Genomic DNA, 23,719 nt, shown 5'->3' on the forward strand with positions numbered 1-23,719 from the left:
CACGGTGGAAAGTTGTAAGCTCAGCAGAAATCCGGACAGAGACCTGACCAAAATCCAGAGATGGCCCCCAAGCGCCTGGCCTCGAGATTCTACCAACTCAAGACAGGTCACTGCCTCACCGGCCAGCACCTCCAGTGGACGAAAAGCCGACCGGATGCCCGTTGTGGCTGGTGCCGCTACAAGACACAGACTCGGGAGCACCTCTTCAAAAATTGCCCTGAATGGAAAAGTCAGCAAAAGACACTATGGGAAGAAGTCCGGAAGCAGACAAGGAGGGGCAAAGACCGCTTCAAAATTCGGGACCTCTTTGCAGATGAGCGATGCAGCAAGGCCATCCTAGAGTTCCTCTCCTCCACTGATGTGGGCAGACCTTCCAACAGTTCAACCAACCAACTGTTGGGGTAGTGAACTGAACCAACTGGCAAACTTAACCAACTGCTAGGTTTTGAACTGGGAAAACTGCTTGTCCCATCAGTTCAGCTCGGCTTAAAAGTTTGGGCTAAACCCGTCGCCACCACAAACCCACCGGCCAACCGCCTATATACAACCCACTACCCAGTCGCTACTATCAATCCAGCGCCCAGTACGTAGAACGCCGCCGGTTGACGAGCTTGGAAGCCTTGTTGATTGCTTGTCGAGAGGAGTGTTCAAAACAGTCCTACCGCGATCCAATGGTGGCTAGGTAGAACCACGGCAACGTCGACGTTTTCCTAACCTCAGCCGAATGGCCATTGACTTTCTGTCTAGGTATACTAGCCATGTCGGCTGAGGTGGGTTGAACGGCTGTTCTCCGAGTGCGAGATGATTCTGACTGGTCATCGGCACATACTGGGTACCGAGAGTGTTGAAGCCCTGGAGAGTACCTATCCAAGCCAACGGTATCGATCTCCGTGGTTGACCGAGTGCCATCTCGAGTCAATAATCGTGAATGACTCTGATTGACTCCGGGACACGTTTTTCGTCAATAAACGTAATTGACCGGAGCGGGTCCCAAGTCAATAATCCTGATTGACATAGATTGACTCGGGTGCATGTGCATGTTTTGTCATTTACCGTAATTGACTCTGCGCCATCAAGCGGTTCAATCGCCGTGCTCCCATGGGTAGCACCGTAGCATCAGAGTAGTACTTCAAATCTAGTACTGTACATCTTCTATCGCTCTTTCCGTGAGCATGGGAACCTATCTCGCCCAGTTTAGCTGCCCGGGTTGAACTGGCAGTTCTGCCAGTTTTTCCCGGGAACAACTGCCAGACATACATACCTAAACCAACTGGGAGCTGACAGCCTCTGCTCCCAACTGAACCGGGAACAAAATCAACCAGAACTGAACTGTACGGCATCAGCTTTGACCGCGGCAAAAGAGAGGCGATCCTTTCCAAGATGTCCCTAGGAACGAGAAGGCGAACGAATATTCCAAACCAGCAGGCGACAACTCCATCGACAACCCCACCGCCCGCCGGCGGAGTGGGGGGCACCCGCTACACGAATAAGTACCTACGGCACCAGCCAGTTACCCCCTCCGTCACTCCCATACCCGAGCACCCGAGCACCTTCGACGAGGCATCACAGACAGAAAGCAAGTAGGTAGAAGGAAGCCAAGGCATGGGCCGTCATAACAGCAAAGTCACTCACTAGAAGTACTCTACCTACCGGTACAACCAGAAATCCGACCGAAAACCTGGCCAGAGACCTGACCCAATTCCAGCGCTGGCCCCCAAGGCTCAAGCGCCTGGCCTCGAGGTTCTACCAGTAAGCAACTGAAGACAGCGCACTGCCTTACCCAGCATTATCGGCCAGTGCCTCCAAATGCTAATGGACGAAGAAAGAACCGCCGCAATGCCCGCTACAAAACCCAGACCCAACCCCGATTACACCATTCCAAACCCACCGCGACCAGAAAACCCAACCAACCAGCCAACCAGCCAACCAGCCAGCCAGCAATCCAGCCAGCCAACCAGCCAGCAAGCAGAAACCACCACAATACACCAGCAAACACTGTGAGCCCAGGTTCAGGTCCAGGTCCAGATCCCTCAGGTCCCTCTTTGTCTGCTTCCGGGGGGGGGGGGGGGGGGGGGCAAAGACCGATTAAAGACAGCTTCAAGATCCGGGACCTCTAAGCTCTTCGCAGACGAGCGGTGCAGCCAGGCAGCCAGGCCAGGCCAGGCCATCCTCCACTTCCTTTCCTTTCCGCCACTGCGATGGACCGGTGGGCAGGTGGGCTGGCGGATCTCAGAGGCTGAGGCTGGTGAGGAAGATGAGGAAGATGAATGAGGAAGATGAGGAATGCAGTAAGCAAGTGAGGTGTCCGAGTGGAGTGGGAGCTGAGGAAGTGGGAAGAGATGGAGCTGGGTGCGGCGGCGGCTCCAGGAGGCGGCGGCTTGGGATAGAAACGCGAGGAGGGAGCAGAGTTTGTCTTTTCATAGTGTTATTTCTTTGGTGCGCTCTCAGGTCGCATGCAATCAATGATTACACAAAAACAAAAGGTGGAAAGTTGTATCATAAGCTCAGCAGAACTCCGGCTCCATTGCTTCCTATCATTATGCTCCCATTTCGATTCCCCACAAGCAAAAAATCGAATCAAATCCAAATCAAACGGCTTAGGCATGGCTCCTCCCTCCATAGGCACCCTCAACCTCAACATCAACCAACTCAACCAACTGAACCACAGAACAGAACCACATCGTCATCATAGCACACAATTCGCTGCTATACAACCCAACAAAAAGACCCCAAACCAAACAGACGCGCACGAGAGAAGTATCTATATCAATCATCAAATCCCATTTCCAAACCCTGCCCGTAGGTAAGTAGCAAAAATAAATAAATCAAAGTTTACGCCAGACGGATTACACAAATTTCAACGGAAAAGAGGCCGAAACACAGATTGCAGGTGACTCAGGTGACTATCTCTGTCGCTCCTGGGCCCGTGCTTGTCTCGCCGCCCGGACCAGCGGCGCAAGGCTAGTGAGTGGATCTGCGGTTTTCAGGAATTTGTGCTGTTACAGCCATTAGTAAAAATCCCCACGACACGGAATGGACATCAAACTCACCTGCAGCAACTCCCCAGCCGACGCCCTCTTGTCCGGACTAACTTCGAGCGCCAGGTACAGGAAATCCTTCAAGTCGTAACTCAACAGCTCGGGCTCCTTTAGATCCGGGGTTCCGTTTGTGGCAATCAGGAATAGCGCGCGGAGGGGTGACTCGGTGAGATACGGTGGTTCTCCTTCGATCATCTCGATCGCCATGATGCCCAAACTCCAGATGTCGACTTTCCGTCCGTACTCCTTGCGTGTGACCACCTCCGGCGCCATCCAGTAGGGTGTTCCGACCATCGTCGTGCGCTTCATCATCGCCTCGTTGATTTGCGCGCAGAATCCGAAATCGGCTGTGCGAAGGGGGTTAGATAATTGCTTGCCAGAGCGACGCTGGGGGACTAACTCAATTTGATGTTGCCATCTAGCGACAACAGAATGTTGTCTGATTTGATATCACGGTGAATAACACCCTTCGAGTGCAGGTGCTGTAGCCCTTGCAACGTCTGGGTTGTGTGTGTTAGCGCGTGTCTCCAATCCGTCGACACCACCCGAAACATACCTCCCGGCAAACGGCAGCTATCTGTCCCTCGCTCATCACATTATAAGTCACAACGTCCGTCAAGCTGCCTCCCTCCATGTACTCCATCACCACCCACAGATCTCCGCGGTGTAGGAAGCTGTCCATAAAGTTAACGATATTCCTGTGCTTGCTATCCTTCATGACCAAAATCTCATTGATGATCAGATCCTTCTTCGGCTGCTGCTCGAGGTTCATCTGCTTGATCGCAACCGACTGGTTGGTGCCAACCCGGTACGCCGTGTACACACCCCCGGACGCACCCTGCCCGATCTTGTTCAAGCTCCGGTAGAGCTTGGTGGGATCGGCGTTGGTGCAGATCGTGTTGAGCCTGGAAACGATATCAAAGTCCTTACTGGGCTTCGGTTTATGCCGTCTCTGCGGCACGGGTCCAACACCACCCTGGCCCTGAAGCTGTTGCAACTGCGCGATCTGAGCAGCTTGAGCTTGCGCCTGAGCAGCCTGAGCCTGAGCAATCTTCGCCGACAGTGGAGGTGACGGCGACCGATCGGGTTCACTCTGGAAGGGCGCAGGAATGAAATACGCTGGCTGCGCCTGAGGCTTGTATGGTGCACTGTAGTTGTCCAATGGTTGGTGTGGAGGTTCCATGGGCATCTGATGCCTTGCCGCCTGGGATGATTGGCGACTCAACGGGTGCTGCTGTAGTGGCGGCGTCGACACGTACTCAGGCTCCGGAGGCTGGTACGTATGCTGCGATAGGGTTTCGATCGGCGTGGCCGGCTTAGGGATCGAGGGTGCCGGCCTCTGCGCGACGATCGCGGGTATCCGACCTGATTCCTGCGGAGGCGATGCCGGTGGTCGTGGTGCGGGTCGGTTGGGGACATATGGACTTCGCTCGCTTCGGAAAGACGGAGATTTGGATGGGACCGGGGGTGGAGCTCGCGGGTTCTCGAAGCTGGCTTCGTGGTTTCGTGGAAACAGCGGGCTCAACGGCGGACTCATCAGCGACGGTGCGCCGACCGAAGGCGACGGTGCGCCCAGGGTGGGGGTGTACGGGGTGCCATCGTGCTGCTGCGGAATCTTCTTCCACACACCGTCCTCGTTCACGTTCACATCGTTGTAGAAGGCGACGATGTCCATCACCGCCTGCGGGTTCTGTTCCTGTTCGTTCCTCGAGATTCCGCTTTCCTGCAACATGCGCTGCCACTCTTTCGGCAGACCCTGCAACACAAGAAGAACAAGCTCGTATCAGTTTCCTTGTTTGGGGTGACGTACATCACACGAGTCCAGATGCGGGATCGGGAGCGGAAAGAGCGGGGCCGTACCGTAAATTCTCCGGTGACAAAGTTAAATCCGACATGTGTCAGATGGACTGGGTTTGACGGGCCCGATATCTCAACCCTCTTTGGCGATCCGAGAACACTGTTCATGAACTTGGAGAATCCACCCTTCTTACCCGTGCTGGGTGGTTTGGCTTCGTCGGAGTTCCTCTTCGAGCTCGAACCTCCGAGCCCGAGCGCGGCCTTCATCGCTCCGCGATCGCCAGCCGTAAAGCTGCTGGACTGCCGCAGCTGCGGTCGTGTGGTGGTGGCGGCCATGTCGTATTGCTGTTGGATCTTCTGGAGGTGGTCGACTGGTCGGCGGGACAGGGTGTTTCGATCGCCGTTGCTGGAACTGTGAGACTCGTAGTAGGACGACGATTCGACAGCGGTCTCGACTTCAGACAGCCGTCCAGATATGGGTCGCGAGTTGTAGCCGCTGTGGCTCGTGTACTGCGGGGAATAGTGGTCGCCGTTCGCGGCAAGGTAACCGTCGTGCTGTAGCAGCGGCGATGAAGTGTACGATTGCTGGTACTGTTGCTGGTCCAGGGAGGAAGTGGAAGAGGAGGAGAACAGAGTCGGGGGATTGGGTGAGGTGGGCGTCCTTTGATGACCGGCAACACCGGGGCTCCTCCCATGCGTCGATCGATCGCGAGGGTAGACGGGGGCAGACGGTGTTCGCTGTATAGAGCCGGATGACCGAGAACTAGGAGAGTAGAAGGCATTCCCTGGTGATACAAGCTGCGGCGACACACCACCACCACTGCCACCACCACTTGAGCGGGAGAACGAGGACAGGAATGGAGGGTTCTTTGTGAGGCGCCTGCCATGAGAGGGTTTCTCGGAAGAGCGTGAAGAAGCGCTTGCCGAGTCCATAGCTTCGGCACCAATATGTAACTTTGCTTTGCTTGGGTGCTTGGTTGCTTGCTTGAGCTTTGAGTTTTGGTTTGACCAAGTGACTGGGGGCGGGGAGGGAGGGGGGGAGTCAGGCCAAAGAAAGTGGCTTGTTTTTTTTTCCTTCTTTCTTTTTTTTTCTTCTTCTCCTTCTTCTTTCTTTTCCTTCCCTCTCAATCAGAGCAAGTCGCGCCTCGGTTCTCCGCGATTAATTCTGGAAGTAGGTAGGAGGGTGTGGAGGATGTGTTGCAAACAAGTTCTGGCAGACAGACAGGCGAGGCGGGCAGCAAGCAAGCAAGCTTCGTTCTTCCTTACTTACTTCGCGACTGGCAGCAGCTGGCGCGGGGGCTGGGCTGGGTCGGGGTGAGGGTTGGGTTTCGGGGAGGGTGGTGGGAGGGGGGGTGGGAGGATGGGTGTGGTGGTGGTGGTAGTGTTGGTTTGGGTGTGGTTGGTTGGACGAGAATGGATGGATGGGCTTTTCGGGGACACTTTTTGGAGGGTGGGAGGTAGATTGCGGCAATTTGGCAGGGCGATGAAGACGAATCTCAAGGAGTATGGATGGATGAATGGGAGTATGGGAGGATTGCAGAGTTGTGCGTGTAAGCCGGGGTGGAGTTGTGAGACCGGGGGGGAGGTCGAGAGGTGGAGTTCACACGGTTGGGTAGGTAGGAGGTATGCAGTGTTTCGTTCGGTCGTCTGTGGCGGGCGGCGGCGGCTGCGAGGCGGAGGAGGAGGAGGAGGTGGTGGTGGTGGAGGCGAGGTGTCGCTGGTGGTGGTAGTATCGATGGTGGTGGTGGTGGTGGTGGGCAGCGGTGGTGGTGGTGGGTGGGACGTGATGGTAGGACTGGACGCGGTGGATGTACGGGGCGGGTAGATGGTATGGGGATGTGAGGTCGATGTTTCTCCCTCGCAGCGAATCAAGAGCTGACTCGCGAACTGGCGCGGAACCATCGAATGCGCCGCTACTTCGAACGGGGATGGCATGGCATGGAATGGCAGTGAGTGATGGACACGGTCGCGCTGAGCTGCATGGGGACTACAATAGTTAGCAATAATAATAAGACCTAACGGACACACAGCAACGCTGTGGCACAGCTTATCACGGTGAAGTGCCAATCCGACCCACGACTATCGCCAGAACAGGAGGTATTAGCTTGTATAGCATTTCGACGCAGTGGACTCCACATAACGGTCTGCACAGTGTAACCACGAGATGTTCTGTAGGGCTTGCCTGCAGATCGGCTGCCTGTCCCGAATCTTTGCAACTTGCAAGCCATGTCCAGGCCTTGGAAGTATTGTGAGTACCAGGAGCTGCCAGTAAGTGGTGCCGCACCACCATCACTCATTGATAGCACTAGTCTATATTAGAAGCGCACTAAGCTAAATACAATCAATGAGTGAGGGGTTGTGACTAAGTTGTGTGGGGAAAAAAAAAATGCTAAGTTGTATGGGGGAAAACCTGGTGAGGCAGCACTTACCCTTTCACCCGAGTACATAGAACCCACTCAATTCCGCCTCTTACATACCCAAAGATGCCCAAAATAAAGTCATCGTTAACGGTTAAGGCGCTTCCAAGTTCCATCTCGATGCCCGCCGGGTCTGCCGGTACATACGAATACGCATGACAGCTCGGCTTGGTACGCTAACTGAATCAGGAGCTCGATGGTGTCGTCGCTTTGCTTGCCATTCACTCTGGCCCACCCCCATCTTCACTCCTTCTCGGCATCACAGACCACAATCAATCGATACACGGTCTCTCTCTCGTGAGACCAATCGGAAGAAGAAATACCACGCTGTGAGCAGAAGACAAAATCACTTACGAATGATATGACAAAGAGATGCACATGTCATCCTGCAGAACCTATATAAATCGAACCGCCAGACAAGATGAGTTAATCGGTAAGCCTCGATTATTCCTCTTGAATGTACTAACAATCGTTCCAGCGGGCCGGGCCGACAAGATTGCCGCAACTACTATAATTACCCATTCTCTCTCACTCTGAATGAGTTCTTACGACTTCCCAACTTCACAACTTGCCGAATCCCCCCAACTCCGACAAATTTTCCTGTGGCTGCAGCAAAAGGACGTGGAGCAGTCCTTGGGATATGCCACCTCGACCTCGATTCCGAGTCTGTGTTCGTTGGGACTTGAACGGATTGGTTCACACTCTTGGGTCTTGGCTCGAGTAGGTACCTATGGGTTGAAGAGAAGATCGAATCCGAGAGCGAAAAAGCGAGTGCAGTGTAAGCTCCGTGCTTTGTATTCTCGCAGCCACATTCATCGAGGTGGAGCTGCAATACAGTGGTATGTATGGGCGGTGGCCGTTGCCATTACCTCGGTTTGTGTGAGGTGTGGCGCTGGCTCCGGGTCTCTCGAAGACTCCATTCTGGGCGGGATTGCATGTCCCATCACTCGCTTTTAGTAGTTATCCGCTCCTGGGCCTATCCATGACCATGACCACCATCGTCCTCCCATCTCCGATCTCTCATCTCGACATGCAATGCAATCAATGATAATGATTAAACACCAACAAAAAAATCCCCACCGACCATCTCCGCCCAGGTCCCCTCCCCCTTCACAACCCAAGGGAAGACCGCGTATCCAAGTCTGTTCCAAGAACCCCCAAACCAAATCAAAAAACCAAGTTATACAGAGCACCATAGGTCCACAGCGCTGAGCGGGGTTCCTGCATTTATAATCGCCCTTAAGTTTTAACACCCTTAACAAAGTTTTAACATCCATAGGTGGCAGTTAGCACTCTAGTCCATTCTATAATAGATTACGGGGATGCCTGCTCGCATGGGCATCTCTGCTCAATTATTGGTAAGTATGTAGAGTACGGTACTGTACTCTACATATCCATGTTTTTTTTTCCCTTTCAAGTTTCTGCTCTCGCCGCCGCGGAAGTCCTCTAATTTCTTCTCACATACGAACGAGAAGCGCTCTAAGAAGCGCTCCGAGAAATCCCACATGGTAACTACCCAGGTGATGGGAAATCGGGATTACGTAGAGGGGAGAGCGCGTGTAGAAGTAGGATCCGTAGGTTTATAGAAATATCTATCCAATAAGTTTTTAAGTAGGTATGATTGAATGGGTACGGAAAGGTACTACCTATGATATAAGGACGGCCGCACCCAGGTAGATATTAGGTATTCACGGAACCACCAGGGACGGAGACGGGGGGCGGGATGGGGGGTCTGGCGTCCACGCTACCTATGATTTACTATGATTTACCGTCCGGCGCCGACGCCTCCGTCAACGTGGACAACGTGCTCCTCTCGACGTATAGTACGCGTGGCTATGTACCAAACCCGGCGTCGGCATCACTCTATACCTACATACGGGGCTCGTGGAGACTACGACGGACTCGTGGAAGGACTCGTGGAAGGACTCGTGGAAGTCTAGAAGCCTGGAAGCCTGGAAGGAAGGAAGGAAATATGTCCTAGAAGTCGGAGGATGTCTCAGCTGTAAGGAAGCAATCGATCGCAACTGCAAGCCTACTTACCTACCTTCCTAGGTAAGTACCTTGGTAGATGGAGGGATACCCAGAGAACCTATGTCTGCAACGTGCTTCCGCGGCGCACTCGTCCTGCACTCTCCACCTTCACCACCACCATGACCGTGAAGCGGCACGGATCACTGCAACCCCAGGGACTGCAAAGTCTGCAAGTCTGCAGGGCCTACACTCTGCATTCATTTTTTCCGCACTGTGCGTGGCGAAAGGGGTGGCTTGTCCACGGCAGAAACCAAAACCAACACCACGGGAGCACGCATAAACCGGTAGGTACTAGTATCTACCAGTTCCCCTCCGTCGCTCATGGCAATGCCCGGTTTGAGTCAACAGTTACTAGGTTGGGTAACTTAGTTACCGGCTTGTGCCGTGTATATACGGTATCCCACCGTCCCACGTAAAAGCTCCGAGGCATTGTTCCCGTACATTATTCCCGTACATACTTTACCATACCCCGGCAGTAGTTATTCCATCCCAGCACGGCGAGATCATGATTCATCACTATAGTATAGCAGGATTGAGCGCCATGTAGATAGCTAAATATATGGTAGGTAAGTTACAACTCCTCCTCCCGCTGATACCTCCAGTTCCGCCGGGTACTCTCCAGCTCCACCGCCCACCAGGACTTCCCGCCGATGCCGACAGCTGCCGCGAATGCTTCTTCCACGCGCGCGGACTCGAGCTGGCTTTCGGGCAGTTCTTGGTCGTCGTCTGTGGCCAGCATTGAAGGGTTGTTGAGGTAGAATATCTCCTCATCGACGACCTGCGGCTTCGGTTTCCGCCATTTACTGCTGGCCGGAGTGCGGAGGTCTTCGGCGATCAACTGCGCATCCGCCTCCGAGTCGGGTTGACACTTGGGAGGAGCCATGATCCTGGAAGGAGTGCGCGGAATAGTCGGCGCTGTCGGACGCTCGGACTTCGCAGTCTTCGCGGGCGGCGACGGCGTAACAAAAACCGGCGTCCTCCGCTTCCTCTCCAGCCACTCGCGATGCTCGGCTTCATCCCTCGCCGCCTCCGCCTTCACCAGTGCATCCAGCGCCATCAGCTGCTGCGTTGCCTCCCCCGCCTCCCCCGCCGCCGCCAGCATCTTCACTTGACTCTCCGCCTCCATATCGCGGAGCCGCTGCTGCCACGCCGTTTGCTCAGCGGTTCTCTCGCGGTAGATTCGCATCATCTCCCGATCATGGCGGAATTCGGATCCCGAGCACAGCTTGCCGAATAGGTGCTGTACGGAGTCGCGGGGCGTCCAGGTAGCCTCGTCGATGACGCACTGGTGCACATCCTTCGGCCGAAACGCGGCCACGAAGCTCCGCAGCTCTGTTAGGGACGAGTGCCGCGCATACGGAAACTGCACCCACGCCGGCAGCATCTCGCCGTTATCTGCAGCGATATACTCCGTGCCGGGCCAGTTCCGCGGTTGCGGCTGCCACTGCGAGTTGTTGTTGTGGTTGTGTTGTGACTGTTGCTCCACGGCTGCGGCGGAGAGCATGCATAGTAGCCCGTCTTTGGTGAACGCCGCTTCGCCGTGCGAGTCGTCGAACCGCAGCGGGACAGCTTCCTTCCGGCTTCTGCTGGCGGACAGGAGCATGCTCCTGATCTCTGGTGATGCCGAATCGCCGAGCATGTCCAGCAGTAGCTGGAATTGTCCAAGGATGGAGAAATCTGCGTCGTTGCTCAAGTCCCCCCATTCCACGCCCTCCTCCTGGTACACCACGCCGTCGTTCATGGCGACGGCGGGCGTGATGTACACGACCATCTTGTCCTTGAGTCCTGGGCACTCCAGGCCGCGCTCGCACGAGTGGATCCGCACAGCGGGATTCGTGGTGAGGATTCCGGCCTGCTCGGAGTTTCCCAGCGTGAACCCGGCAAGATACGAACCGTGCGCCCACTGGACGGACTTGAAGAGCTTGTAGTGGTATGGGCTCAAGTGGATCTGTGATTTGAAGTAGGAGGCGAGGGTTACCCACACTTCTTCGTAGCCGAAGGTCCACGTGTTTAGATGGAAGATGGTGTCCGTGGGATATCGGTCTAGTTGGCGTAGGAGATCCGCGACTCCCTCGCGCTGGACTGGGCGTCAGATCTGTTCTTACGACAAGTTCTTCGGGATGTATATGCGTACCTTCGAGCTGAATTTGTCAAGCCCCTTGGCCGCACAGCTCGTGTCCAGATAGATCATATCCAGCCTCTTGACGCCCGTGGAGTACGGCAACAAGACGGGATGCCGGGCGATGTACTCAACCCACCAGGCCTCAGCTGTCACTGATTAAACCATCGACCCATCCACAAACCGGCTGGTGAGAACATACCTCTGATATCCCCGGTATAAAGTATCGCCTTCCCATCCCCTTCAAACAGGAATATGACGGCGCCAACACAATGATTCGCCTTCCTTCATCAGCCTCGCTGCCAGCCCGCCACCGCCCCGGTTAAAGCAGTCAACTCACATCGATCAACGTGACCCTGACCGTCCTCCCCGGCCCAACCTCGACTTCCGTCGGTGTATCTAGCGGAATCGTTTTCTACACCGTCTATATCAACCACCACTACCACCACTATCACCCCTCTCTCCGCCCTCCCCTCCCCTCCCCACTCACCAGCAACCGCGTCTTCTCCCTGTAGTGGCAATGGCTCGTCTCGATGACCCCGCGCTGGAGGTTAAGCCGGTGAGTTTTTCTCTGGAGGCGGATCAAGAGCTAGGTAGGTACCCCCATCACATCAACCTCTCATTCCCATTCCGCGCAAGCTAGGCTAGGAAAGGATTGTGCACCTCTTTCGTCGCAACAGAGCAGTAAATGAACGGCGCGTTATAAGCGCCCTCAAGGCCCTGGACATGATCACTTCGCCGCCCACACCTTGGATCAGTCCCCGCGCCCCCCCCCCCCTCTCAAAAGTACAGGAGGAGTGGTGACGAACGAGTGTATATGGCTCAGAAAGCAAGCCAGCGGCGGTTTATCAGCCGGGCTGGAGCTGGGGCGGAAATAATCAACTGCCCTCCCCCCCGCCGCAAGAATCCATCAGCATCAGCTCCGTATCTTCCGCTCTGCGGCGCAGATTTTGGACCGCAGTGGTCACTGAACACTGGAGAGAGTATGTACATACCGCGGATATCGGGAAACTCTATACGTCACTCGCATGGAACGTTAGCTTCTGCGATGCCCTGGAACTTGGAACTTGGTGCGACGGTACACACCAGCGAGTACGCCCTTGAATGTCGACATGGCTGGATATGCCCAGCGGGATCTGGTGAACGAGGGACGCGATGTTGGAGTTTATGAGTTTATGATGGACGAGGAACCGGGGGGAGAGAGCGGGTTAAATCGCAAGTATCAAGGCCGAAGTGGCTGGGCGTATCTCGATCAGCCCTCGAATCAATGAAGAACAGCCGTTTCGGTTTTGGACGTGTGGAAGTATGTACCGCGAGTGTATATTCTACGCGTTAGTGGGGTTCTATATAGCATAGGTAGCTGAAGCTTCCCGTGCGCGGTCAAGACCGATCACGGATTCTACATACAAAATTACAGAGTACTCTACACAAACGCGTGCCTGCATATCCCAGGCCCGCACGGCGCAAGGAAGGATCGCATACATAGTGGACGGCAAACAAGCTGCAGCTGCAGCGATAGTTCTGTCGCTAAGGAATTTCGTTTGGATGCGGCTGCAGGACTGAGGATGGTCGTCGATCGGGTGCCGGTGACTAAGCGATGCTGTGCTACTCTACATACATGGTGGAGGTGAGGCCGGCGGCGAACTACGACCTACATACCGTAGTGGAGTGGTTACTCCCGTGGTGCACGGAATCTGCAGAACCTCTTTAACGTCATGGGCAGACCGAGTAGGAGAGATAGATTTGGAAGTCTCAAGGTTCATCGCTTCGAAGATCATCACGGAGGGACTGAACTCTGGTAGTATTGCGGACGGTGGTAAGGAGCTAGGTACTGGTGGAGGTTGTGGAAAACCTAGAGCGCAGTGGTAGCAGGGAGAATAGGATCTTAGCAAAGCCCATTCAGAAGCTCTTGTAATGTTGCGAGATGATTCGTTACCTACCGAGTGAATCGTAGAGCTCCATCTACATGCTCGTTGTTCTTGTTCCTGAAACCCACTCGTCATGCATCAGCCACTTCAAGGTCCCCCACGCCCTCACGTGGACGCCAACCAACAACCGAGCTCCCAGCGACAAGCTGTCGCCACCCACGGGCCACCCATCCATCCCAGTTCCCGTTCCCACCGGCCATCTCCCACCTTCCCCAACACCCCCCGCCTGCCTGCCTGCCTGCCAACCTCCACATCCACACATCTACACAACGAAAGGACAGGAAAGGACAGGAAAATAAAGAAGCCATGTCCGAAGCCTACGAACGAGAACGGTTCCTCCCCCTTCCCCTCCCTTTGGCCCCTTTTACCGTCCGCAGCAGCTGACACGCAAGACAGACAAAACAACGCGCTCCTCGACGATCTCGCCTCGAAGGTGACCGCACTGCGCGGGGGTAACGGTAGACATCTACGACCAAGCACGGGACCACACCGTTCTCGACCACAGTGTTCGTCCACCCCCACCACCGCTCCATCCCTTTCGCGCCGCTCCGCTCCGTTGCTGACCATAGTTGGTTCGTTGGGGGGAACAGAATGAGGTGTTTTCGTCCTTCAACACGTCGCTGAAGAACTCGGTGGGGCGCGTGCGGTTGATGGCGCAGAGCGGCGGGAAGATGTCGACCATCCGCATGGCCGCGATGATGGTCGGTGCCGTGGTGGTGCTGTACTTGGTTTGGGGGTGGTTGTTTGGCTAGGCTAGGCTACTATAGGCGGAGTGTACTCAACGAGCGAGCGAGGGCGTTACGGGGTCTGATTCTGGTTTGGTGCTTGATGTGTGGCTATTTATGTTCGGGTTGTACTTGCGATGGCGATGGCTTTTTAGAGCTGTGTTTTGTTTTACTTGCGTTTAGCCCCACGCGGTCTGCAATTTTGCAGGCGGAGGAAGGATTGTATCAACACATGCGCGCGAATACAAGAATAAGAATAAGAATATAGGGATATCCATTATTAGGCATAGCGAACCCTCCGCCTTTCTCCCCTACCACCATCTCGTCCTGCGCCTCCACTTACCGTTCTACGATTGTTCATGCGTAGGAAACAGGCCGACCTGCTGTCCAAGCCTGTAGCTCCCAATCTTGTCCCAATCGATCTTCTGCCTGGTAATGGGGAGTTGCCTCCTCAGACTCTTGAACGCACCCTCACTAAGGAGTCCAAACGCATCATTCAGCTTCTCCTGGTACTCCTTTTCCTTTTTCGCGATGGCCTTCACCACGTCTGTGGCGCTGCCGCCGGGAACCTCGACGTCGACCGCATGAGTGGTAAGCAATCGCACATTGCCGTCTTCGTAGTAGTGGACGTCTACTTTCAGCTCGCCAGTGAGAGTGTTCGTGGACGGGTCGAAGTTGTAGATGCTCCGCCAGCGGCCGTTCCAGTAGTTCGCGGGGCTGTATTTGTTGCCGGTTATTACGAGTGCGACGGTCGTGTCATCGTTGGAGGGGTATGCGCCGTAGGCGGGGAGGGAAGGGTAGTGCTCGGAAACGTGAGGCGCCAGGGATTTGAGGAGTGACTTGCTGTGAAAAGTCAGCCTTCTACCCGCTCCTCCTCCTCCACAGTGATTAACGCACATCAAGTCGGCATTCTTCGACTCAAGCACATAGCTCTGCACACTCGACGCTTTCTGTTTCCCACACAATTAGCCTGCCTCGCCCATCACCACCCCATCTCCCACCCCCTTCCCTCAGAGGTACCTACCTGCGTAATATGGTCAAAAGCCCAAGAGCTATTGGCCTCGGTATCATAGAACCTTCCATCCCCGAGATCATTATACTCTGACACAATGACCTACGCGGATTCATCATCAGCATCACCCACTTCATCCATCCCCTCCCCCAGTGGACAAACCAATTTCCCCCCGGCCCCCGGTAGCTTCGTGCTGATGAGCTGCTCCTTATTGTACGTTTCCACGGCGGGCGCAAGGTTGGCGGTGATGCTCGCGTCGCCGCCGATGAGTGATTTGACGTCGCTGATTACGTCTTGGAGCTATCTGCACATCAACACAAGTTCCATCTCCTCGTCCTCCTCCTCCCTCCTCCCCCACCACTTCCTCCCTCTCCCCTCCTCTCATCCGAACATTGGAGGAAATTACCTCGCCAGGTGGAGCATCGAGTATGAAGCTGGACACAGTCTTGATTGCGTCGGTAGACATTATGCAGGTGTCTGGTTGAACGGAGGATGGATATGTTGATGTTCGGGGGTCCGGCGTGGATGTTGGGGAGGTGCGAGGAGGGGCTAATATGAGAGTTCACGGTGGCAGGTGGGCGGCGTGGCTAGCTAGCTCTGGCTGCGAGAGATTATCTGATAAGATCAAAACATGCAAGTCGAGCTCGAGTGATGTGTTGAGTAATGCCACTTGTGCTCGGATAGGGTCATCGATATCGGAACGGCTAGGGTTATCTAAGGCTGTGGGAATGGGTTGTGGCAAAGTCGATAGGAACGCCTTTGGGTATGTTTTGCCGTGAGGAGTTGCAATTGAAGCTGATCCAAGACCGGATCTAGGCCTAAAACTTTCCGAATTTCGACTACCCTATGCGAATACTCTGAGTCCCAAGTCTTCATTTTCTGCAGAGGATGTTGAGGGGATCACCCTGCTTGGTATTACTGAAGGAGATATCCAATGGCCTCATACCGTATCTACTCGTTCATAAGATAAAACCACTAGGCGTTCTGAATGAGCTTGCCGAGTGGAAACGGGTGGCACGAGCGCGGTCACAGAGGGCTGTATGGTGCTTTGTACAAGAGATCGTGCTCAAATGGCGACGAAAGTTAATGGACTTCCGTTGCCACTCGGCAAGCTCATTCAGAATGTTGAGCGGTTGTGTCTTATGAACGAGTAGATACGGTAGATGATAGCAGTACAGTATTCTCTATTTCAAGCCTAAAATTGGCCATGATTTACTCTAAAGACTTGCATCATTATGTATCCCAAAAGCATTCCATCTCTAGACCCCAGCGTTTTTCTACCGAATCTACAACGATAAACAAAGTCCGTTCACACCGCTGTCGCTGCCGCAGTAGGCGGAGCATTTCTCCTCCCACCTCTCCTACCCTGAACAGGGCGCGGACCTGGACCTGGCCCCGGACCAGGCCCAGAATTTCTACGCTGTGCCGGTGCCGGCGCAGGTATAGGCCCACTTCCACCCTCCGCACCACCACTGGTATCGCCGCCTCCACTTCCTCCCGTTTTGCCGCCTCTCGCCTTCCCCTTCCCCCTCCCCCCACCGCCGCCGCCACTCCCTCTTCCACCTCTTCCGCCCCTCTTGCCTCCACGAGCCTTTCTCTCCTCCTCCCTCTTCTGTGCCTCCTCTTCCTCCTTGACACGCCTACTCTCTGCCTCCCACCACTGGAGAAACTCTTGCTCTTCCTGAATCTCCTGCAAATTTCGCTTCATTTGGTATTCCTTCAGTAACACCTTCTGGGCCTCTTCCTGATCGATGATGTCTTGTATACTGAGGGGAAGGAATTCTGAGGGTCGGGGGCGGTGTACTGGCGGGGAGACGGCTAGAGACGAGGCGGAAGGAACATTCCGCACAGCTGGAGATTTGGGTGTTAGGGAGGCCATTGCTGCTCGCTGCTGTATCGGAGCAACAGAGGGAGGTGTAGCTAAAGTCGACGAGGAGGAAGCAAGGACTTCCTTCAGTGAAACACGAGGTGTCGACGCAGCAGGATTGATATTCCAAGGCGCCTTCTTATCCGGTGTCGAAGGTGGGGTAGACATCACCAACGAGCTTGTCATTTGCTGTTGCTGCTGTTGGCGCTTCCGTTCCTTCTGACTCAACTTCTGCGGTGTTTCAGACTTGGGAGAAGCAGTGGAAGAAGAAGAGGTAGCCATGAGTTGCGCTGTGAGTGCTGATCGCCCGGATGCTGTAGCGGCGGCTTGTGACATGATTTCCTTCAGGTCGAGTTTGTCGGATTTGACTGCTGAAGGTGCTTGCCATGGGTCAATGGATGACCGACGCGGCGGCGGTGCCGGAAGCTCAAATGCGACCTCTTGAGGAAAGCTGCAGGGCGACTGTTGAGGTATCCCACCCCATGCAGGCGCCTTTCCTTTGGCGTTTCTCACAGTGGGGGCGTTTGTTTCAATGCCCGTAGATATCCTGATAGGCGAAGAAGCGCGAGGTATCTCGTCGTCATCCATCGAGAAGATATCGTCATGGCCCTGCTGCGCCGGCTTAACCAACGGAGAACCACGGGCAACTGTAGCCTTCGGAGCCTTCCGCTTAGGCTGCTGGGGGGACGATGATGACGGTGAGGAGAACTTCAATGAGCTCGAAAGTGGCTGTTCCTCCGACATGGCAGTGTAGTGGGCAATTAACGCAGCTCGTTCCTTTTCGGAATCATCTTTCATTGTTGGATACTTCTCAAGAAGCTGTTGTTCCTGCCTACCAGTTCGAGAACGAGGGGACAGACGCTTCTGATTCGCACGAACGGCTTCGTCAAGTTCGGCCATGAGATCATCGTCTACCCCATCCAGTAGACTGTGCTTCGTTAGCAGTATTCACGGAAGTTAGCGACTTGAGTAACTTACTGGTTTTCAAGCATAGTCTCAAGGTTAGAGCAGATGTACTGCAAACACTGCTGCTTAAAGCCCTTCTCCGAGCACGGTGCACAGGCCGAGAGCAGTCCCGCCGCGTTGCGAGTATTGACATACCGGCCAATCACCTTTTGACAAATCTGAGACAGCCTCTCGAGCATGAGCTCGTTGGCAGTAGCAAGTACGTCCAGCACGAAGTCGAGATACTGGTCAATATCGGTGTCCTTCACGCCAACTCGAATACCGTCGAAGCCCTCGACATCCCAATCGTAGTAGAGCCACGAGACTACCATATCTATGATTTCCCTTGGAACGTGCTTCATATCGACATGTATTGCTCCCTTTTCCATTTGGCGACCCAGAAGCCACCGTCCGCCGGCCCCTCCTCCATACAGGGCATCGAAGAAGGGACACCGAACACGCATTAGAGTAGAATGTACCGAGATAGCTTCGCCGTCCGCAGCGTCGATTATCATATCCGCCGTCTCGAAGAACGCAGGATCTCCGTAAGCCAGCTTGAGATCATTATCCAGACAACGAGATGGGTAGTGCATTCTCCCCACCGCATCATGGAGTGCTGCCAACCCGAGAGCAACAGCGACTTCTGACAGCTCGGTCCTCAAAGACTTGAAAAACTCCCGTTCCGGCTTGGTTGTCCCGCGGCGATGCCAAAGATCAATGACCGTATCGACATAGAGATAATAGACTAGATTTAGAACGGTTAAAAGCTCGACATCGTGGAATACGAGCTTTAATTTCTCTGCGGACGGCACTATCTCGCACACACCGGGCACACTGCCAGAGCGTTCAGAAACCAGCTTGCGCAGAACGGGAGACCTCGACAAAATAAAGCTGTGGACTGGAATACAGACGGCTTCGCTCTTGCTGTTAGAAACAGTCATGTCCCACTGATCCAAGCCTTCGTGAAGTTCGAGGTCGGCAAGATGTGACTGAAGTTCTTCCTCCACTGTTTGCTTCGTGAACCAAGCAACGGCTTTTGAATATCCTTCAGGTCTCGGTTTGGGACCGTATCCCCACTCTTCGTCACCTTCGTCGTTCAGTCGTATATCTTCGGCGTCCTCGTCCAGTGCGAACAAACCGCCAAAGGATAGCATCTGGCTGACCTCATCCCAGAGTCCGGATGGCTCCACTGAGAGCCGAGTCCGCATCAAATCGGAATCCTTCCGGATAGCGGCGAATGAACCAGTCGTATTGCTCCTTACCGACGTGATGCGAGTCAATCCCGGAACACGATCAAACTTGTATCGTCCAGCCTCTCCACCGCTCTCCTTGATTTTGGCCCGTTTAACTCGACTCCAGACGCTACCAGATTGAGTGCAAATTATTATGTTGCCATCAGCTCCAATGTCGACATCCCGCACGGCCATGCGCTTCTTCCTCAAGCTCCAAGCCCTCTGTGGCATCCAAGAAACTTTGCCGGATCCCCGGGTAGCCTTTTCTTTCAACGTGGCGTCCACATCAAGCGCGAAGACATCGCCCATCTGCGACAGAGTGCAAATAGTGTCTCCTCCTCCCGTGATTTTCATGATCGAGTTAGAGCCAGTGTCGTACCGAGTGACGTTCATTACACCGGCTGGTAAACCAAAGAAACGTTCCATGGGGAATGTGAGCCTGGAATAGCCATATCCTGCCAAGATCCAGACTTCGCTATTCTCGAGCAAGATAACAGTGGCCTTGTCGATAGCGACGACGTCCTTGATCTTGGTTCCATTCAAGAACATGGCGGAGACTTTGCGTGGTGTGGACTGGACTTCCACGGTCTGCGCGTCCGAAGAATCCAAGATGCCTAACTGGCCATCGTTCTTCCCGAAAGTAAACAGGGAGTCTTCCGTGAAGACAGCAGTATGGACTCGACTAGCTGCACATCCGATGACAATCTCACGTTTGATGAGGCCGAAGACCTGACGGGGTGTCGGCTGCAGTGGCTCCTCCTTGGGCGATTTCTGTGGCTGAGCATAACCCAGCTGGCCACACTGATTCCTCCCCCAAGAGTACACATCTCCACCCTCAAGGACAACAACAGTGTGGTCCTGTCCTAGCGCTACCTTTACCACCCTCTTCTTCGGAAGTAGCGGCGGCGACAGCGGACGGAACGTGAACTGGACAGTCTGCTCTTCGCCGAAACCGAGTCGACCACCGCGGCCGAAACCACATACGAAGAGATTGGAATGGGGATCATCTGTAAGGATGGCAGTGTGAAATTTTGAAAGAAAGACTTCTTGAATTCGGATGGGATTAAACAGTACGGTTGCATCTAAAAGTTCCTCGGCTGTCTTGCCTTGGTTTCCTAGCCCGTCGTGATACCGTCGCTTCGCCTGCTCCAACAGTAGATGTCTTGGTCGGTGCAGCGGAATCCGCTCCGGAAAAGAGCGATCGTCTCCATCGATGAAACCCAGAGTCATGTTTTTGTTGGAGCCCCAAAAAAACACCTCGTCTCCCATCGCCACCAGTTGGCTTCCGCCAGCTACAGTTGCTTCATCCGTATCCGAATCTCCATCCAATCCATCGTCCACATCCTCGCGAGCGCGTCCTTCGGGAGTAATCTCAACCTCTTCGATAGTCGCCTCGAAAACATCGAACGGTGCATCTCCCGCATTGTCCTTGGACTTGACGAGACTCCAGTTGCTGGGACTCGCCAGGATGATCTCCCGTGCCGCAGAAATGTTCGCATGGTACAACGCACGATGCAGACACGTCCACCCCGACTCCAGATCCACCAACGTCGGGTCCGTGAGGGGATGTGCCAGCAACGCCGTAACGAATGGCAACCGATCTTGCTCCGTACACGCCAGATGCAAGACGTTCCTCCCCATAGCGTCGAGCTCCGCCAGCATCTTCTTCGTAATCACGACATTCGCTGGTGGCGATCCCGGACGATTCTTCGCCGAGATGGTACCGCCCAGTGATGATTTATAGGAGCCCGTGGGAGTCGTCAACCCCGCCCTGTGTGCGCGGTGTCCCGTGGTATAGGAGTAGGGCTGCGAGCCTTGGAGCAGGCGCTGGAAGCGCTCCGCATCATTTTCGAGGTAGTACCGCCAAAGGTAGCTGCTCATAACACGAAGGAAGATCCTTGATCGCTCTCGGTCACCCTGTGAACTGGGTGATGGAGCGATGAAGAATCGAATGGATCGAAACTAGAGGTTTCAATCCGGTTGGCGACGGGCGAAGAGTAGGTTGCGAAACCGTGGGAAGGCTGGACTGAAGTTTACTGACTGGCGGACGGGTGAAAGCCGGGTGGGAAACTTCGTGAACGCGGCCGTGGATTTGGATACGTGTGGAGCGCCGAGAGTCCGATAGATCGATCAAAAGGTGGTGCACACGGACAGAAGTTCGAGGTTGAAGAGTGTGTATCTCCGGGGGTGCCGTGGCGGTGGCGGGGGCGGTGGGGCGCGGTGGACTACAGCAACACCGAGTCCTACGGAGGCGCGGGAAGCAGTTGGGCTGGCAATAGCTTGGATATCGGCAACGCTTGGAGAGAATTGAGGGTATCAATCACTGGCTGAGGACGGCGGGGTTCGACGAAGGACGTTCAAAGGACGTTGGAGATGAGCAAGATTTGTTTCACGTTCACGGCTGATTAGTGGGCTTTTGACTCTAGCGGCATCAACGATGATTGGTCCGGAGAAGGAGAAACACGGATTATCCCGTCACTCACCAGGCGTCATCCACTCTGAAAGATCTAATCTGATCGTCACGCAGTCGATATTGATTCTGAGCTCTGAATCTTCAAAGCATGAGCGTCATGGACTCTGTGGTGTTAGAAGCCTCCAAATCCCTGTATACTCTGCCCGCCAGACTACCTTTCTATGGTTAGATAACGTAAGCGCAGGAAGCGAATCAGAACCTGGAAGTGAAACAGTCTTCGAGGTGTGGTTTAAGGCTAGCCTTGTGGGGTGCACCCCTATGTTAAAGCTACATGCTCCACACTTCCAGCAGCTACATATCCACTACTCTCCCAATATTCATCTATTGTCAAATGTCTGTTACAAGCAAAAGTGGACCCGCCAGCAGTGGTCAAGGGGTGTTTGTACCTGTGAATAGCCGTCTTCAAACGGCCGTTACGTTTTACCACGCCAATCGACAAACTCCGGTTCCCCGTCTCTATCGAAGCAAGGATAACAAGGGGAAAAAGGTCACCAACTACGGCTATTCGATTCGGCGAGTAGCAACGATGCATGGGGTTGCTTACTCACTTCTGCAAAGAGCGATTACTTCCGGTGGGAAGATCAAGACCCGGTCACAAGCACACGAAAAGGAGATGGTCCTGACGGTCGAGGAAGAGAAAGTTCTTGAAGAATGGTGTCTACAAAACATGCATGGTTGGGGCTATCAGATACGGCTTGACTTGCTACGAAATATGGCTTGTGCAATTGTCGAAGAGCGAGAACGGCGGAATTCCGAATCTGCCAGCGATTTCCGCCTTCGAATGCTCGACCATTTGAACGATGATGTCGGTCCAAATTTGGATCTCATTGGTAAGAACTGGTATAAACGGTTCTTATCACGACATCCAGCAATATCGGCAATGCACAGTGGCATCGACCCTTTCAATCCCAACGCCGCTGTTCCTAAAAATCCTCCTGACCTGCGTCGGAATCAAAATCGTATCGACACACACGCTTCCGATGAATCGAGCTCTACGGCGAATCCGACTGACTTAACGATGGCCGCGACTCCTCCTCCGACAACACCTCCAAGACGAACGCCTCGATCAGACATATCGCGTCCCACAACCCCACGTAACGCTATCGAAGTGCAGCAGCATGTTGAAGCTCTCTTAGAATGGTTGGACTCTTCAGAACGTCAATGGATAGAGCTCGCAGAGTCTGGTATCCGGGAACGAGTACAACAACTAGCAAAGTCGGCATGCATGTCAATGTCCCGACTCGAAGCACTCAAAATCGAAACCAACCGACAATTACGACTTTTCCAGCGTGACGGAGGAAACCCTAGTGACGAAGAAACTGGTCCCGACTATCAAGCAGAGTTGACTGATTGCCGAGTCCTTACGATTGGAGAAGCCAAATTACTAAGAAGACGAGCGGAGGAAAAATGGGAAGCGAAGCAACAGCGTTTGGATGAGAAGCGACAGGCAAACGCCTTGGAAAGAGCGATGATTGAATTGGATGGTCCCGACTATAAAACAGTGTTGACCGATAAACCAGTCCTTACGTTTGGAGAAGTCAATTGTCTAAGAAGACGAGCGGAGGAACTATGGGAAGCTGATATTTAGAAGCAATGGCGTTTGGATGAGAAGCGACAGGAGAACGCCTTGGAGCAAGCGATGATTGAATCTCCTATGGGTGGTATCCACGAAGCACAAGCAGCTGCAGAACCCGGAGAGTCTGTTGTGTTTCAAACAATGAACCCGTTCAACGGATTGAATGAGGCTGGTGGAGTTTTTGGTGCATCGGTGGTGGAGGCTCTCAAGCCAGAGTTTTTCGTCGTCGCAACCGGAGAGAGATCCGAACATTATCAGCATCTAATTCCCCGGCTGAAGAAGGACAAGGTGAAGAGGGGCTATGCGCATCATGGGAAGGCGGAGAATTTTGGTGTTTGGACAACTGTCATGGCCAGAACCAAGGACGAGTGGACATTCGTTCATGTTTCCTTTCCTTTGGATAGTTCTTCAGATTGAAACTTGTATGTAGTATGACCCCCCGGCGTCGGATGAATACTTTCTCTTCTCCATAATCTTTTTGTACTGAATAGTCTCGGACTGGATTGACATTGTTGTACTGGATTCTCCTGCTTTCTGTTTTCTGTCATCTGAACTTGAT

At 54.1% G+C, this 23,719-nt stretch overlaps 6 protein-coding genes across 6 annotated transcripts; 2 read left to right on the forward strand and 4 right to left on the reverse strand.

Annotated features, from left to right (window-relative positions):
- Positions 1 to 2,411: 2,411 nt before the first annotated feature.
- Positions 2,412 to 6,176, reverse strand: BZA05DRAFT_401473 (kinase-like domain-containing protein). The gene is made up of 5 exons (XM_051483991.1): positions 4,899 to 6,176; positions 3,595 to 4,794; positions 3,439 to 3,538; positions 3,051 to 3,385; positions 2,412 to 2,996 (listed from the first exon to the last, which is right to left on the reverse strand). Exons 1-5 carry the CDS (start codon positions 5,766 to 5,768, stop codon positions 2,904 to 2,906), a joined length of 2,598 nt encoding a protein of 865 aa, XP_051338413.1. The 5' UTR covers positions 5,769 to 6,176; the 3' UTR covers positions 2,412 to 2,903.
- A 3,633-nt stretch (positions 6,177 to 9,809) lies between these two features.
- BZA05DRAFT_401479 (uncharacterized protein) lies at positions 9,810 to 12,738 on the reverse strand. Its single transcript, XM_051483992.1, has 9 exons — positions 12,489 to 12,738; positions 12,398 to 12,415; positions 12,212 to 12,284; positions 12,066 to 12,135; positions 11,893 to 11,991; positions 11,743 to 11,817; positions 11,605 to 11,683; positions 11,418 to 11,551; positions 9,810 to 11,360 (listed from the first exon to the last, which is right to left on the reverse strand). Exons 1-9 carry the CDS (start codon positions 12,514 to 12,516, stop codon positions 9,855 to 9,857), a joined length of 2,082 nt encoding a protein of 693 aa, XP_051338414.1. The 5' UTR covers positions 12,517 to 12,738; the 3' UTR covers positions 9,810 to 9,854.
- Positions 12,739 to 13,445: 707 nt separating this feature from the next.
- On the forward strand, positions 13,446 to 14,327 carry BZA05DRAFT_401484 (uncharacterized protein). The gene is made up of 2 exons (XM_051483993.1): positions 13,446 to 13,699; positions 13,921 to 14,327. The coding sequence occupies exons 1-2, from the start codon at positions 13,637 to 13,639 to the stop codon at positions 14,080 to 14,082; spliced, it is 225 nt and encodes a 74-aa protein (XP_051338415.1). The 5' UTR covers positions 13,446 to 13,636; the 3' UTR covers positions 14,083 to 14,327.
- On the reverse strand, positions 14,328 to 15,634 carry BZA05DRAFT_401486 (F-actin-capping protein subunit alpha). The gene is made up of 5 exons (XM_051483994.1): positions 15,474 to 15,634; positions 15,230 to 15,367; positions 15,080 to 15,169; positions 14,953 to 15,005; positions 14,328 to 14,898 (listed from the first exon to the last, which is right to left on the reverse strand). Exons 1-5 carry the CDS (start codon positions 15,531 to 15,533, stop codon positions 14,403 to 14,405), a joined length of 837 nt encoding a protein of 278 aa, XP_051338416.1. The 5' UTR covers positions 15,534 to 15,634; the 3' UTR covers positions 14,328 to 14,402.
- A 742-nt stretch (positions 15,635 to 16,376) lies between these two features.
- BZA05DRAFT_419583 (uncharacterized protein) lies at positions 16,377 to 20,992 on the reverse strand (the record flags this gene model as incomplete). Its single annotated transcript, XM_051485600.1, has 2 exons — positions 16,377 to 17,862; positions 17,913 to 20,992. 2 exons carry the CDS (start codon positions 20,990 to 20,992, stop codon positions 16,377 to 16,379), a joined length of 4,566 nt encoding a protein of 1,521 aa, XP_051338417.1.
- An 848-nt stretch (positions 20,993 to 21,840) lies between these two features.
- Positions 21,841 to 23,714, forward strand: BZA05DRAFT_474791 (uncharacterized protein). Its single transcript, XM_051488143.1, has 2 exons — positions 21,841 to 23,121; positions 23,176 to 23,714. Exons 1-2 carry the CDS (start codon positions 21,856 to 21,858, stop codon positions 23,575 to 23,577), a joined length of 1,668 nt encoding a protein of 555 aa, XP_051338418.1. The 5' UTR covers positions 21,841 to 21,855; the 3' UTR covers positions 23,578 to 23,714.
- Positions 23,715 to 23,719: the final 5 nt, after the last annotated feature.

The sequence above is a fragment of the Tricharina praecox genome, assembly GCF_024521635.1.
Source record: "Tricharina praecox strain CBS 144465 chromosome Unknown BZA05scaffold_16, whole genome shotgun sequence".
In the NCBI taxonomy this organism is placed as follows: domain Eukaryota; kingdom Fungi; phylum Ascomycota; class Pezizomycetes; order Pezizales; family Pyronemataceae; genus Tricharina; species Tricharina praecox.